The 15,904-nt window shown below is 43.5% G+C and overlaps 1 protein-coding gene across 1 annotated transcript; it reads left to right on the top strand.

The window, feature by feature from the left end:
- The first annotated feature begins 7,458 nt into the window (after positions 1 to 7,458).
- LOC102794951 (CD276 antigen-like) lies at positions 7,459 to 15,563 on the top strand. Its single transcript, XM_087848018.1, has 9 exons — positions 7,459 to 7,513; positions 7,868 to 8,248; positions 11,073 to 11,339; positions 12,102 to 12,524; positions 12,607 to 12,873; positions 13,304 to 13,405; positions 14,982 to 15,046; positions 15,249 to 15,374; positions 15,504 to 15,563. The coding sequence occupies exons 1-9, from the start codon at positions 7,462 to 7,464 to the stop codon at positions 15,561 to 15,563; spliced, it is 1,743 nt and encodes a 580-aa protein (XP_087704144.1). The 5' UTR covers positions 7,459 to 7,461.
- Positions 15,564 to 15,904: the final 341 nt, after the last annotated feature.

The following is a 15,904-nucleotide window of genomic DNA, read 5'->3' as shown; positions in this document are numbered from 1 at the left end:
TCCCCCTTCTGGCAGTGAGAGTAATTACACAAACACTGTCAGTGCTGAGGATGAGAAAAAGCCTCACCAACGGTCACAGATGGCTTTCTCTGTCAGACTGTCATCCTTCTCTGTACACCGAGTCTCTTTTTATCTGAATCATCACAAACTTTTCTCTGTTTGCATCACTTGTCATGATTTGGAGTTTGAGCCTGTTTATCAGCACTGACCTGTCTGCTGCTGTCTTCTTCTCTTCCTCGTTATCTCATCGCTGCTGTTTGAACTCTGCTTCCTCTTGTAGCCTCCAGACGTCACTGAGGACCAATGAAGAAGAATGAGGCCAACGCCACTATCACCTGTAATATACCTGCTGCAGTCTCTTTTTATCGTAATCATCACAAACTGTTTTTCTTCACATTTGCTCTGTTCTCCTTGTTCTTTCAAAATAAATGAACACTCCTGCCACCATCAAAATAATAAAACTTAATTTAAAGGTTCTCCTCACAACCTTGTGTGTTCTGTAACTCCTCAGTAAGTCCGGCTGAAAATGAGCCCTGTCTGCTCCTTTCTGATTCAAAACTCTCACTGTGCCTCTTTAGTAAATCCCAACTGTAGCTTTTTAACTCTAAAAGTTGACTTGCACCTGCTGCAAAGCGTTAGGAAATCTGGCCATATTCCAACTCCAGTATGAAGAAGTGAAATTTTCCATCCATCTGCAGTCTAAGCAGCAGGGAGAGCAGGGTGATCCCAGCCAAGCAAAGAGCCAGATCTCTCCAGCGTGTCCTGGCTCTGCCCCGGAGCCTCCTCCCTGTAGGACATCCCTAGAAGACGTCACTTAAGTTAACCAGGATGCCAGTGATAGAGACAAATGACAGAGCTCCTCCAGTCTCTAAGACAAAGACCAGCGACACTCCAACCAAAGCTCATTTCATCTCACCCCGTGGAGATTTGCCCCGTCACTGTCACAACTACTACCATGACCTCACCTGCAGTGATGGGTGAGTCCTTCTCCTCTTCCCCGGATTCGATGTTCTCTGTGGAAGGCGTGGCAGTGGCCACTACCTTCTCCTCTCAAATCAAGTTACAGTTTGCTAGAATCATTTCAGGGACAGCTAAAAGTCTTGCTTCATGTCCTGTCCAAACTCCTATTGAATTTTCCTTTCAGCCGCTGCCTGGGCCACACTGGTCCATGTTGAGGCTGCAGCTCATGCTTCCACCATGTGGAAGAGGCCTCTGAAAGACCCTCCCGGGACATATATGTTTAGAAAACGCCAGGTCTGTCGGGAACCAAGCACCTGATTCAAGTCACCACCAAGTGCTGATCAGCTGAGCTTCTCTCTCTTCACCCGTGTGTCCAAGAAACTGCAGATCTGATGGTATGATGACAAAATCAACCACTGACCTGTAACTGAGAGTCCCGTTCAACACCATCAGTCACTGAATCATACACGCTCTCTTTCTAAGGAGTGCTGGAACATCACATTTTCTCTCTGCACTCATGTTAAAGTCAACTTTAACAGTTAACACCTGTTAATGTCGGTGTAAACCTGCCTCCACTGGTTTACACCGACCTCAGCAGGCATTTCCAACCTGCTAATCTCTGCTCTAAATCAGATTCCATAACAAAGTGGTTGAGTCGCAGCTTTGTGATTAAGTCTGCACAGTGTAGTGTTTCAGCTGTCGTCACATGCAAAGTGCCCACTCAGAGAGAAGGTTATAACCTACATGTGGCTGAAGCTTCCTGTTGGTGACCCATATTTGTCAGTAAACAGCTAACCACAGGAAGCTGCAGGCTGAATATTGCTCCATTACTTTATTACCTGCTGTCATAGAGCAGATATATTGACTGGACCCTTGATTAGCGATGCCCTGCTATTATCGGCTTGGACCCTTTTTGTATTCAGAGCTCTCATAGTCCTGAGATTCAGTAAGATGCTGGAAACATTCCTCAGAGACGTTAGTCCATAAGGACAGATAGTGTCATGAAATCAATATCCTTAGTGTCCTTATTTTCCTATTATATTGTTTTATGTACTTTAATAATAAAGGCTTGTAGAGCAAGGCCACTTTTGACTCACAAACTAAGTGCTCAGCCAGACTGAAAGACAGGAAGTTTTAGTGCACAGCCATATTAATGGATAAGACACAGAAAAGAGGAACTTTTCCATATAAGCAATGTTTGAGACTGTGTGACGTGTAAAGTAAAAAATAAAACCTATATGAGGCACAGTTTATGATTCTAATGTTAGAGCTCTTGCAACTGGCGTTTGGGCTGTGCAGGGGTCTCTCTTCCAGAAGATTATTGAATAAAAAGAAATATAAATGTTTTAACACACTATGAGTCGGTTTTCTCTGTTCTGTCATGGGGACAAAAGAATCGGGGTTAATAATAGCATCACACAAAGGCTGCAGGTCGCTGATGTGAATCTTCTGCTCCACCATATTTCAAAAGTGCTCTACTGGGCTGAAATCTGAATCCAGATCTCAGTTACTTGTCCAACAAGTAACCAGTTTGAGATGTTTGTAGCTTTGTGACATGTTACATGTCTGTTGAAAGGTTTTAGGCAGGTGAGAAAAAACGCTGTAAAGAAAGAACACTTTCAGAAATGGAAGTGCTAATCATTTATTATTATCAATCAGCAAAATGCAGTGAATGAACAAAAGAGAAATCACATCAATATTTGGTGGGACCAGCCTTTGCCTTCTTTTAGGTCCACTTGCACACAGTTTTTGAAGGAGCTCGGCTGGTAGGTTGTTCCAAACATCCCGGAGAACTAAGCACAGATCTTCTGTGGATGAAGGCTTCCTCACATCCTTCTGTCTCTTCCCTGAGTAAATGTGGTTATTCCGGCTGGACTTCTGTCAAAGCTGGGAAGGCGCCTAAAGAAAGCTCCAGCTGATCCAGGAGAGAAGGACAACCGAACCGAAGCAAAAACCTGTAGTGATCTCATGTGTCAGCAGTATCGGAGCAGTTGAGACGCATTTTTTCTAAACACCGGGTCTCTGTGGCTTTCAAACCCCAAAACACGCTGCGCCAAAAACTGGTCCACCCCAAGGATCGGGTCCCCCGACACAAACAGAGTAACATTAAGTGCCAGGATTTATACATCGGGGAAACCAAACAACCTCTGGCTACAACACAGAAGAGCGACCTCGTCAGGCCAGGACTCTGCAGTCTATTCACACCTACAGGCCAGTGGACACTCTTTCAATGATGAGGATGTAACATCCTGGACAGGGAGGGACGCTGGTTTGAGGGCGGAGTCAAGGAGGCCATTTACATGAAAAGGGAAAGACCATCTCTGAATCGAGGAGGGGGCCTAAGGGTCCATCTGTCACCATCTTACAATGCTGTGATTGCAGCCATTCCCCAACTCTCTGTGAATGGGACTCATGGCTCAACTTTTATATTTCTGAAAGCTTTCTTTGTTTGCAGCATTCTTCACACCTGCCTAAAACCTTGCACAGAGTACTCAAGGAGGCTGTGATGTTTGAATAACGCTCAGATGGTACTGATGAGCCCAAAGTGTAGCGTGAAAATGTCGAGACTCATCAGACCAGACTGTGAACTGTCGCCTCAGTTTCCTGTTTTTATCGGTGTTCAGAGATGCGTCTGCAAAGTGTGCAGGCGGCAATTTAAGATACTGTTTCCTTCTCGTGAGCTCAAAGCAGACCAAGCATTCCCTCAGTACCCCAAAGCATTTTCACCCAGAAAACTGTTACTCAATGGGTGTTTTCTATTTTAGGACTATGAGTACCTAATGAAGTGATCATTGAGTACATATACAGCACTATGGAAAGTGTAAAGTAACCACACATTTCTTTATAGTTTGCTTCCAGGGAGCCAGAGTTTCTTAATAGTTCTCCAGGATTCACAAACGTTTTTCTGTGTCGCCTAAACATCATTTGTTCTCAGCTGAACTCTTCGACTGTTTCTTCAATTAAATCTACAACAAATAGCAAAAATAATCACCAATAAGTTGATTCCTAAAGAGCTATGAGCAGACTACCTGAGATATTTCAGCACTGACAGAAACACAGAGCTGGAGATGGCAGAGCTGAAGTCGTTAAGATTTTCACTGGAGGTGATCCGATTGGACAGCAATTAGAAATGAGGAGATGAGAGGGACAGCTGAGCGGTTTGGAGACATGAGGCTGAGGTGTTATTGAGGATTTCCTAACCTAAGATTAGACAGGACAAGAGAGGATCCTGAAGTTTGGGAGGATTTAGTCGCGTCACACCAAATAACAAACAATACGTTCTGCACTAACCTGTGAATCACTCATGTAAATAAAGGCACTTAGCTCAGGGGCGTTTACCATAAACACCACTTCCTCCTCTTAGTAGGTGAGAGGCCACCTCCTGCAGCTGTAATGCAACACCTTTGACCAAAAACCACAGCCGGCCACTTGTCTCGATCTGTTTTCCACTCATACCTGTGAAGTAAGAAGGCTGCTAGTCATTGCTTTGACTTCTTCCCTCCAACCTTTACTTTTCTACCATGCGGTCTATAAATAGAAACATCAAAACAGTTTCCTGTAGAACACAGCTGTCCAACTCCAGGCCTCGAGGGCCGGCGTCCTGCAGGTTTTAGATGTGGGCTTGATCCATCACAGCTGATTTAAATGGCTACATTACCTCCTCAACATGTCTTGAAGTTCTTGAACTAACCATATGATTCAGGTGTGTTTACCCAGGCTGAGATCTGAAACCTGCAGGACACCGGCCCTCGAGGCCTGGAGTTCAAAAGCCCTGCTGTAGAAGATTCCTGGTTAGCTAACATCTGTAACACGACGCACTCCAAAAACAAAAAGCAGACAAACATACAGGTCTGCTGTGGTGTGTGAGAGGACACAACAAAGGCTTCTGTGCTGAGACCAGTTCTGTTTACATTATACAGAATATACAGTGGGGCAAAAAAGTATTTAGTCAGCCACCGATTGTGCAAGTTCCCCCACTTAAAATGATGACAGAGGTCAGTAATTTGCACCAGAGGTACACTTCAACTGTGAGAGACAGAATGTGAAAAAAAAATCCATGAATTCACATGGTAGGATTTGTAAAGAATTTATTCGTAAATCAGGGTGGAAAATAAGTATTTGGTCAATAACAAAAATACTACTCAATACTTTGTAACATAACCTTTGTTGGCAATAACAGAGGTCAAACGTTTACTATAGGTCTTTACCAGGTTTGCACACACAGTAGCTGGTATTTTGGCCCATTCCTCCATGCAGATCTTCTCAAGAGCAGTGATGTTTTGGGGCTGTCGCCGAGCAACACGGACTTTCAACTCCCGCCACAGATTTTCTATGGGGTTGAGGTCTGGAGACTGGCTAGGCCACTCCAGGACTTTCAGATGCTTCTTACGGAGCCACTCCTTTGTTGCCCGGGCGGTGTGTTTTGGATCATTGTCATGTTGGAAGACCCAGCCTCGTTTCATCTTCAAAGTTCTCACTGATGGAAGGAGGTTTTGGCTCAAAATCTCACGATACTTGGCCCCATTCATTCTGTCCTTAACACGGATCAGTCGTCCTGTCCCCTTGGCAGAAAAACAGCCCCATAGCATGATGTTTCCACCCCCATGCTTCACAGTAGGTATGGTGTTCTTGGGATGCAACTCAGTATTCTTCTTCCTCCAAACACGACGAGTTGAGTTTATACCAAAAAGTTCTACTTTGGTTTCATCTGACCACATGACATTCTCCCAATCCTCTGCTGTATCATCCATGTGCTCTCTGGCAAACTTCAGACGGGCCTGGACATGCACTGGCTTCAGCAGCGGAACACGTCTGGCACTGCGGGATTTGATTCCCTGCCGTTGTAGTGTGTTACTGATGGTGACCTTTGTTACTTTGGTCCCAGCTCTCTGCAGGTCGTTCACCAGGTCCCCCCGTGTGGTTCTGGGATCTTTGCTCACCGTTCTCATGATCATTTTGACCCCACGGGATGAGATCTTGCGTGGAGCCCCAGATCGAGGGAGATTATCAGTGGTCTTGTATGTCTTCCATTTTCTGATGATTGCTCCCACAGTTGATTTTTTCACACCAAGCTGCTTGCCTATTGTAGATTCACTCTTCCCAGTCTGGTGCAGGTCTACAATTCTTTTCCTGGTGTCCTTCGAAAGCTCTTTGGTCTTGACCATGGCGGAGTTTGGAGTCTGACTGGTTGAGGCTGTGGACAGGTGTCTTTTATACAGATGATGAGGTCAAACAGGTGCCATTCATACAGGTAACGAGTGGGGGACAGAAAAGCTTCTTACAGAAGACGTTACAGGTCTGTGAGAGCCAGGGATTTTCCTTGTTTGAGGTGACCAAATACTTATTTTCCACCCTGATTTACGAATAAATTCTTTACAAATCCTACCATGTGAATTCATAGATTTTTTTTTCACATTCTGTCTCTCACAGTTGAAGTGTACCTCTGGTGCAAATTACTGACCTCTGTCATCATTTTAAGTGGGGGAACTTGCACAATCGGTGGCTGACTAAATACTTTTTTGCCCCACTGTATTTAGATGATATCCAACTTCATCTGTCTGTGAATCACCACGACACAAATCTCTGTCACCCTGAGGCGAGTGTTGCTCTGTTTAACTATATAAATGTCCAATACTGAAATTGATTTAAATGTGTTTTCTGTCTTTTGAGGTTTGTTATATTTACCCAGGTTCTTTAACAGCACCTAAAATGCTTTTCTTTGTTGAAGGACTCATGAGGCTTCCACATATTTTTAGCGAGGTTTCTTCAGCAGAATGAGAGCATGAGCATGAAGGTAAATGCCAAAAGCATGATAATAATTAGTGACATGAAACATTAAACATGTGAAAGTAAAAGTAAAGCCCTTCTTGTTTCCCCCTCTCTTCAGCTGTCTGCACTTCTAGCAGTGAAGCTCTAACTTGTTGTTTTCTCCTCCCTGTACTTCAATAGTACTGTAACAGTAAATGTAGGAGCCAATTAAAGGTTAATTTTATTGGTACTGGTAAAATGATTAGAGGAGAAATATACATGTTTGATGTTAAGAATATAATTTCTAGTTAATTTCAAAATTCTGTTTTGTTAAAGGTGTAGAATATAGAAGTGTGACATTTTAATGCACTTTTTAGTATTTTGGGCTTCCGGCACACTGTAATTACGTAGTTGGGGAGTCGAATAAGCTGGAAGCAACACAGTTTTTTGACCGAGTCTTGCCATGTAAATTAAAAGTTTCAATAAACATCTTTTTTGCAAGAAAAGTACCTGGACTTGCTCGTGTTTCAAATGCATGTTGCCGGACTGACTCCTAAAGGTGGTACAGAAGAGTGAAACAGAGACGGAGTGCCGCCACTACAGTAAAGCTTTGAACAAACAGAGGAAGTGAAACACTGACCACAAAGACAAACCAGTGTCTCAGTCTGTCTGTCAGTGTCTTCATCAGCTCTGCTGCAGTTTGATTGCACGTTTAAAGAAGGAGTCATTCAGTCGGCTCATTAAAACGTAAGGATGGCAGTTTGGGACAAAAACAGTCTGTGGGGGCTCCTGTTCCTGCTGGCAGGTAAGACTCTGACTGTGATGATGATGAAGCTTCTGTTTTCACATCAAACTGTTGTTAAAGAACAAACTCCACTGTGACTGAAGCCTTTTTCGTGATATTTTGATTGTTTCACGTGTATGAAATGTTATCACTCTCAGAAACAACAGAACGAGAACACAGAATCAAAGACGTTTGAATCTTTAAATCTGAAGTTGATCTGGGGACACTTTTTGATTGCGTTTGATTCCAGATTCAAAGATCTGATTGTTTGAACTGAAACTTTGTTTTAGAGCTTCACACACAGCAGTCTGTATTTTCTGTCTCTAAACTGAGTCACTGTGTTCGAATCTCAGCTCTGTGTTTGCTCTTCTTTAGGTGCTGTGGGTCAAACTGTGATCTTTCCTTTCACGTCTACCTGTGCTGTCAGAGGATCCACTGTCACCCTCCCCTGCACCTTCACACCTCTGAAGTCTTTCAGTGATGGTCGGAAAGAAGTTCCACCAGAGCTCATCAGAGTCCTCTGGTATCAGAGCCAGCAGCATCAGCTCTGTCAGCTCACCAAACCATTTGTGTACGACAGTGATTCAAAAAATCACAAACAACGCTTTGAATATCTGGGAGACAAGAAGACAAACTGCACTTTACAGATCAGAGACGTGCAGCAGAGAGATCACGCAACCTTTTGCTTCAGTATGGAAGTCGATCACACAAAAGTACATTTTAATATCAGCAGAGGAGTGACTGTCAGAGTTGTTGGTAAGAACATGTTGTGCCAGCACAAACATCTGCTGTATAAATTATATTAGGAATCTACAGACGCAATTATATTTATCTTGTTGGTGATCTAAAGAACACCTCGCTGACTTTAGTCTGTGTTATAACCTCCAGAGATGTATCTGATCTAACAAGCGTCATAGAGTCAAACACCAGCAGTAATGAAGAACTTATAATAAATCATCACAAGTTTAACAAACAAAAGTTAAGTATCAGCAGTCCCTACATGAGTGAAACTTCATCTCTTAATAAAAAAATATCATTGAATAGAACAGAATTCAACTTTATTGTCATTGCACATGTCACAAGTACAAGGCAATGAAATGCGGTTTGCATCCATCCAGAAAGTTCTTTAGCCACAATATAGATATATTGCAAAATCTGGGTCTGTTATGGGTCTGTTACAATGTACATGGTATGAAGGTATGTTATGAATATGCTGTGACTATAAGTATGTACAGGCTGTAGTGAGTATACAAGCTATAAATATGAAAACTATACAGAAATATGAAATATGAACATACAAGTTATAAACAGGTGTAGAATTATAATTATCATATTGTAAAGAATGATTGTTTATACAGAATCATACAGTAGTGCAGTTAAGATCAGTGAGATATGTGGATAATTTCTACAGAGGCTATAAAGTGCTAGTGGTTGTGAGTGGTGGTTCAGTCCATGTTGTTATTGTGTGTTTGAGGGTACAGTTGTCCATTGTGTGTGTGTTCAGTTATAGGTGGTTGTGGGTGTGTGTATGTTCAGTCCATGTGTTAACGTGGGTCAGATGTCAGGAGGCAGAGTTCAGGAGTCTGACAGCTGTGGGGAAGAAGCTGTTCCGGTACCTGGTGGTCTTAGTCCGGAGGCTCCTGTAGCGCCTCCCAGAGGGCAGGAGGGTGAAGAGTCCATGTGATGGGTGACTGGGGTCTCTGATGATTTTCCCAGCCCTTTTCAGACACCGCTTCCTGTAGATGTCATTTATGGCAGGAAGTGGTGCTCCGGTGATGCGCTGGGCAGTTTTCACGACCCTCTGCAACGCCTTCCGGTCCGAGGCAGAGCAGTTCCCGTACCAGACTGTTATACAGTTGGTCAGGATGCTCTCGATGGTGCAGCGATAGAAGTTCACCAGGATGTCTGAGGACAGGTGGGTCTTCCTCAGAGTCCTCAAGAAGAAGAGGCGCTGGTGAGCCTTCTTGACCAGCTTGGAGCAGTTGGTCGTCCATCGAGATCCTCGGAGATGTGGACTCCCAGCCGTCCCCTTAATGTGGATGGGTGGATGTGGGTCAGCATTCCTCCTGTAGTCCACGATGAGCTCCTTGGTCTTCTCGGTGTTGAGCAGCAGGTTGTTTCTGTCGCACCACTCAGCCAGACGATCCACCTCCTCCCTGTAGGCGGCCTCAATCACCGTGGTGTCGTCTGCACACTTAATGATGATGTTGGCACCATCGGCAGGTCTGCAGTCGTGGGTGATCATACATGTGTGCACAGCTCACATGTCAGATGTTAGAGTGATTTTAGACTCCTCAAACTTACAACAGACGGCTGGTGTTTAGAATAAAGTTGAATAAATAGTAAAAACATAATTTGATTGTTTCTGAAGCAGTCTTACGGATCTCCACATACAGCATCAGCATCATATTCAAGATGTTTCTGCTCCCGCTCAAAAGGCTCGGATTTCCTCCTGGATTAAATATTTTCATATTAGTTGAAATTCAGAATAATCTGTTAAAATAATAAAGTCTCATCTTAACTTTGATCTCAGATAAACTTGCTCAGGAACAAATAACGCAAACAATAACAGCTGGAAATCATCTAAGTGACTTATATCATCTTTAACTTTCACTGAGTGGTGAAAGTCAGCGCGGGGTTTGAAAACTACGTGCTGGGAGTGAAACGCTCTCGCAAGCCTCGACTTCCTGCTCGACAGACAACTGCTGGGACATCTGGGCCGCGAGACCAGCAGGAACAAACATCTCTGAAAATGTTGGAGCAATTTTGCAAATAAGCAGTGTTTTGATAAATTGGTGAGATATTTGAGAGTAACATATGTATATATTGTGTCAAATAAGCATATTTGACACAATATATACATAGTATATAGTTTTAGCCGCTCTCATCTGCCATTGCTGCTTTTTGGGTTTCAGACAAAATGCATTCTGGGATACTTAGCTGCACCAAGTTCACCCAACTTCATCACGGATGTGCCCTCAATAGAGCCACAAGTCCACAATAAGACGAGTAAACATGAGCACGCCTACTGAGAAACGGCCTCTGAATTCTTGTCTAGCGTTGCGTTAACATGGCATCTGTGCAGATGCTTGCAAAGAGCCAAAGTTGTGTTAGCAGTACACCGCAGCCTGGCACGCAGATAACTGAAGAACTGTTGTAATGCGAGTAACAACATGATTGTAACTGTAATGTAGTTACTGAAATTAGTGAATTACTGAAAAATGTAACGTGGTCATACACAACACTGGTCCAGAGGGGGACACAATCGGACTGGATGTAAAACTTCATATTCTTCTGAAATCAAATGATCAATTCTGATACATCCTGTATTAAATTAATGAAACTGTTATGAATTCAGCACCATGGACAGCACATGAGTCTTAACACATGGTTTTAGTATTAGACCGACACAAGTCTCCTCCATGAAATCTATAAATCTATTAATTTGTTTTGGATTTACAGATTTCAGGCCATTTCCGGTTTGTTTTATCCTTTTTAATTTGTCTTCAAACAAGAATGCTACAGAAATGTTGTCACACAGTTTACAGTCCCACACTGAAGTTTGTTATTCTCCTTTTAGATTCGACCAGAATGAGAATAATCAGCTCCAGTGATGATAAAAAGTTGAGCAGAGGTGAAACCATCACACTGCTCTGTGCTTCAGTCTGCACTTTCCACCAACTGGAGGTCACCTGGTTCAAAGATGGCCACGCCCTCTCAGACACTGGCCCCTCTCTTGAGCTCGACTTCCTGACTGCAGAGGATTCTGGGAACTACACCTGTGCTCTGAAGGCCAACATGGAGACTCTCTCTGAGCCGCACAGCCTGCAGGTGACGGGAGAGGCAGGTTGGTGTGATCAGTTTCCTTTTTCCTCTGTCAAACAGCTGTGTGATGTTAAACTGATTAAAGCTGGTTTACTGTCCTGTACTGTTTACTAGCCCCCTGCTGGTTCTTGTCCACTTTAACAAGCACACTCCTCATTTGCATGTGTGCAGCACAGTGAAGGATGTTTAAGCTGCAATTAACTGAACATTGTTGAGTCAACAAGCAGGTCCTCACAAACTGATTTTTAAAAGAAATATTCACATTTACAGTCAGCTTGGAGGAACAATAACTCTTAGAGTGACATGCTTGCCTCATTGTCCTTCGACCATCAGCTAACTGGTGCAAAGATATCCACCTATACAGATTCTTTCACTTATCCAGTTCAGGTTTGCAGAGGGGTGGAGGTGAGACAGTACACAGGTGTCCAGAGTCCGTGAAAACACACAGAGAGGCATTCACGCTCGTATTCACACCTGCAGTCAATTAACCCACCTGTCAGCAGTCTGGAGTACCCAGAGAGAACCCAAAGAGATAAGGAAGAACATGAAAACACACAGAAAGGATGGGATTCAAACCAATAACCTTCTTGCTGTGAGGTGACAGTGCTACTACCACAGTTCTGCAGTGTGGGAAATGTATCATCTGCACCCTGTCTCATGGTTGTGTGTGGTACTAAATTAAATCAAGTGGCAGGAAGTGAACACAGAACACATCCTGCCACCAACAAACAGAGCTCTGCTATTTAGCAGCATTTTTCCAGCTTTATTCTTTTTCCAGGCTGAGTCACTGTGTTTGAATCTCAGCTCTGTGTTTGCTCTTCTTTAGGTGCTGTGGGTCAAACTGTGATCTTTCCTTTCACGTCTACCTGTGCTGTCAGAGGATCTACTGTCACCCTCCCCTGCACCTTCACACCACCTAAGTCTGTCGATCAGAGAGGAAGAGAAGTTCCACTAAAGATCGTCAGAGTCCTCTGGTATCAGAGCCACCGCTATCAGCTCTATCAGCTCACCAAACCATCTGTGTACGACAGTGATTCAACAAACAACGATCCTCGTTATCAATATCTGGGAGACATGGAGACAAACTGCACTTTACAGATCAGAGATGTTCAGCAGGGAGACCACGCAAGCTTTCGCTTCAAGATGGGAGTTAATCATCGTGGGGGACATTTTACTAACGGCACAGGAGTGACTGTCAGAGTTACTGGTGACAACAATCTCCTCAGTCTAAGACTAATATTCATCATTAATGTGTCTTTAAGTCAAACTGATCTATATTCTCATTTTAGATGGGATTCAGATGGGAATAATCAGCTCCAGTGATGATAACAAGTTCAGAAAAAAAGAAACCGTCACACTGCTCTGTGCTTCAGTCTGCACTTTTCATCACCTGGAGGTCACCTGGTTCAAAGATGGCTGCATCCTGTCAGAAACAGGCTCCTCCCTCCAGCTGAGCTCTCTGACTGCAGAGGATTCTGGGAACTACACCTGTGCTCTGAAGACCAACATGAAGACTCTCTCTGAGCCGCACAGCCTGCAGGTGGAGGCAGAGGCAGGTTGGTGTTCCTCTCTGAAAGAAGCTGTTTCTTTATTCAGTGGAGCCACTGCAGTGACTTTCAGCCTCCACTGCAGCTCAGACACACAATTAGGCTGTTCATGTTCCAACTAGCCTTTGAAGGAAATTAGTTCGGTCTGCATTTGTGCTATGTAACTGTTTTATAACTGTTTTTGTGTGAAGCACTTTGTTAGAAACTGTCCTTCTTAAATGTGCTATAGAAATAAAAATGGTTGCTGGTTGTGGCTACGGTGTAGAAACAAACCACAAGTATGTCACAGCACTGTGACGAGCAGATACCTTGTAAGCTGGAGAGGAAATGGTGTGTTCACGTGATCCAATGGGAGACAAGTTATTCTCTTAAGGGAGGTGGTCAAATCTCTATAAAAAAAGTTAATATTCAGTTCAGAAATGTCAAATCTTTTTCACAGGAGTCAAACTGGACAAAGTGGACAACCTGACAGTTGCCCATCTGCTTCTGTTCAGTGCTCACACAGTGCTCGTCATCTTTCTGGCATCAGTAATACTCAAAGGTAATTTACACCCTCTCATCATTCTGTTTTCTTCTCCTCCCTCCATCTGTTTCTTTACAGTCATTTTTCATACATGAACTTTTGAGGAGTGCCTGGGTTGCCTAACCGTTTGACCTACTTTCATAGTACCAAAGGTCAAAGTTGACTGTGAACAAACATTTTAAGAAACCTTATCAAGTAGAAAATATCACATGACGGGGCACAGAGAGAGCAGCACAACACTTGTTAGTCTTCCTCACATAAAAACGTTAGTCATGAAGCACCACAGGAACCATGTGCTCAAACCCATTCAATTCACCTCATCTATTAAATGTATTTTACTGTGTATGTTATACATTATATGGCATAGATTTTCACTGCGCTGTATATCACAGCAGATGACGCACAATTATATGTATCTGCAAAGCCAGACAACACAAATTTGTAAAGGTAATGTAATGTTTTGAAGACATAAAGACCTGGATGACCTCTAATGTCCTGCTTCTTTATTCAGATAAAGCTGATGTTATTGAACTCAGCCATAAAACTTTAGAAACCGCCTCACTCCTAGGCGGCTGCTTATCGGGGCCTGGAGCCTGGGGCTCGCTCGGGCCACTTCGGAGGTGGGGTACTCCCAGCCTCTCGGCCTGGGGCTCGGTCACTCAGGCACAGCTGGCTGCCGGCGGAGCTCACGGGCACGTCACTGCAACCCCCCCTGGCTTCTGCTCCGCGGCTGCTGAGTGACCCCTCATCTGGGACTCTCCTCAGCTCTTTCTGGGACAGTGGCGCAGCTGCCCCTCTGTTGGTCTTCCTTGGTCTCTTGTGTTCTGGGGGCCTCTGGATGTCTGGAGTTTTGATCTCCTCCATACCTGCTTCATGCCCTGGAGGACGGGGCAGTGGCCCCCCACACCCTCTAGCAGATCATTACATGAAGGAACCTTTTAAAAAAATACAAGCGCGTCCATGCTCACAGGTGTACACACGGGTGCTCACACACACAAACTACACCCTTTTTGGCTCCTACCTCAAAGCACACTGTGTGCTGTCGATCTTACGTGCTGCACAATAATGTTTAATATTTAGTATTTACTGTCATATTCCCATATATCATTGTGATGTTGTTTATTCCATTACTCTCGTTTTCTTCTGCTTGTTTTCTTTTTTCTTTCTCAACAGGTGATCCAGGTGATCGATAGATGTATTTTTTTTTCTGCTTATTCTGTTGGTTTTTGTTTTTTGCCCTTCTCCCCCGTCCCTCTTCTCAACTGTTTTTCTTTCCCTCCTTCTTTCTCCCTTTTCTTTCCCCCAGTCAAGTCTGTCCCGTATTCAGCAAGTGAAAATAAAATACACAATAAAAGGTGAATTAAACGGACCATTACGGCAAAGCTGGGATGGTCAATTTGGTAAAGAAAATCCGTTGGGCATCTTTCTTCGCCTTTAGACAATAATTCTGATGGCAAAAGAGCCAAACGGGACAGGCAAAAAAAAAAAAAAAAAAAAAAAAGAAATATCCTGTCTCAGGGTGAATAACTAGTTCATCGGTATTTTTTGGATAATGTAAATTCATTCATCTCTAACTGTTCTTGATTGTGTACAGGACGTGTTGTGTGCAGGTCAGGAGAGGGTCAGCAGCAGACAGCTGAGAGACTTGTGGCAGTTCAGGTGAGTCACATTATTACATAAAGTGTACATGATGGATAAAAGCTGACACACAGGAGTTGTGGATGTGGGCAGTTGGAAAAAACCCCATCTGACATTTTGTGATTTTCACCGATTTGATGGAGGCAGACGCAGAGGTCCATCACACACTCTTTGCAGCTCTGGAGTTTATTTCATGAATTATCAGCAGTGTTTCTCCCTGCAGGCTGGAGCTGTGTCTCCCCCTTCTGGCAGTGAGAGTAATTACACAAACACTGTCAGTGCTGAGGATGAGAAAAAGCCTCAGCAACGGTCACAGATGGCTTTCTCTGTCAGACTGTCATCCTTCTCTGTACACCGAGTCTCTTTTTATCTGAATCATCACAAACTTTTCTCTGTTTGCATCACTTGTCATGATTTGGAGTTTGAGCCTGTTTATCAGCACTGACCTGTCTGCTGCTGTCTTCTTCTTCTGTTGTAGCCTCCAGACGTCCCTGAGGAGCCGAGGACCAATGAAGAAGAACAAGGCCAGGCTGTGTGAATTCATCAGGATTATATTTAACAGACTTATTTCTCTCATGTAAAACAGTTAAAGTGCTCTTCTGCTTCAAGCTGTCAATAAAAATCAATCAGTAAGGCTCAACAGAAAGACTGTGAGCAGTTCACTGGTTTAAAATAAATCCACCTGTTTATGACCAGAATATCATCAGGAAGTCAAAACATGATGCACTGGAAGGTTTATGATAAAACATGTGTTGTTAAAACCTGATTGTGTGTATGCTGCTGTTATTGTGTGTGGAACTGATACTAAAGTACTCATCCGTCCAAAACCAGATATTTGTGTTTTATAATTGATTCTCCAATTAAAATATTGATAATTTA

This window comes from Neolamprologus brichardi, chromosome 11 (assembly GCF_056152115.1).
Source record: "Neolamprologus brichardi isolate AB-2024 chromosome 11, ASM5615211v1, whole genome shotgun sequence".
Lineage (NCBI taxonomy): Eukaryota > Metazoa > Chordata > Actinopteri > Cichliformes > Cichlidae > Neolamprologus > Neolamprologus brichardi.
The sequence above is the reverse complement of the archived record's forward strand: the minus strand, read 5'-3'. Positions and strand labels throughout refer to the sequence as shown.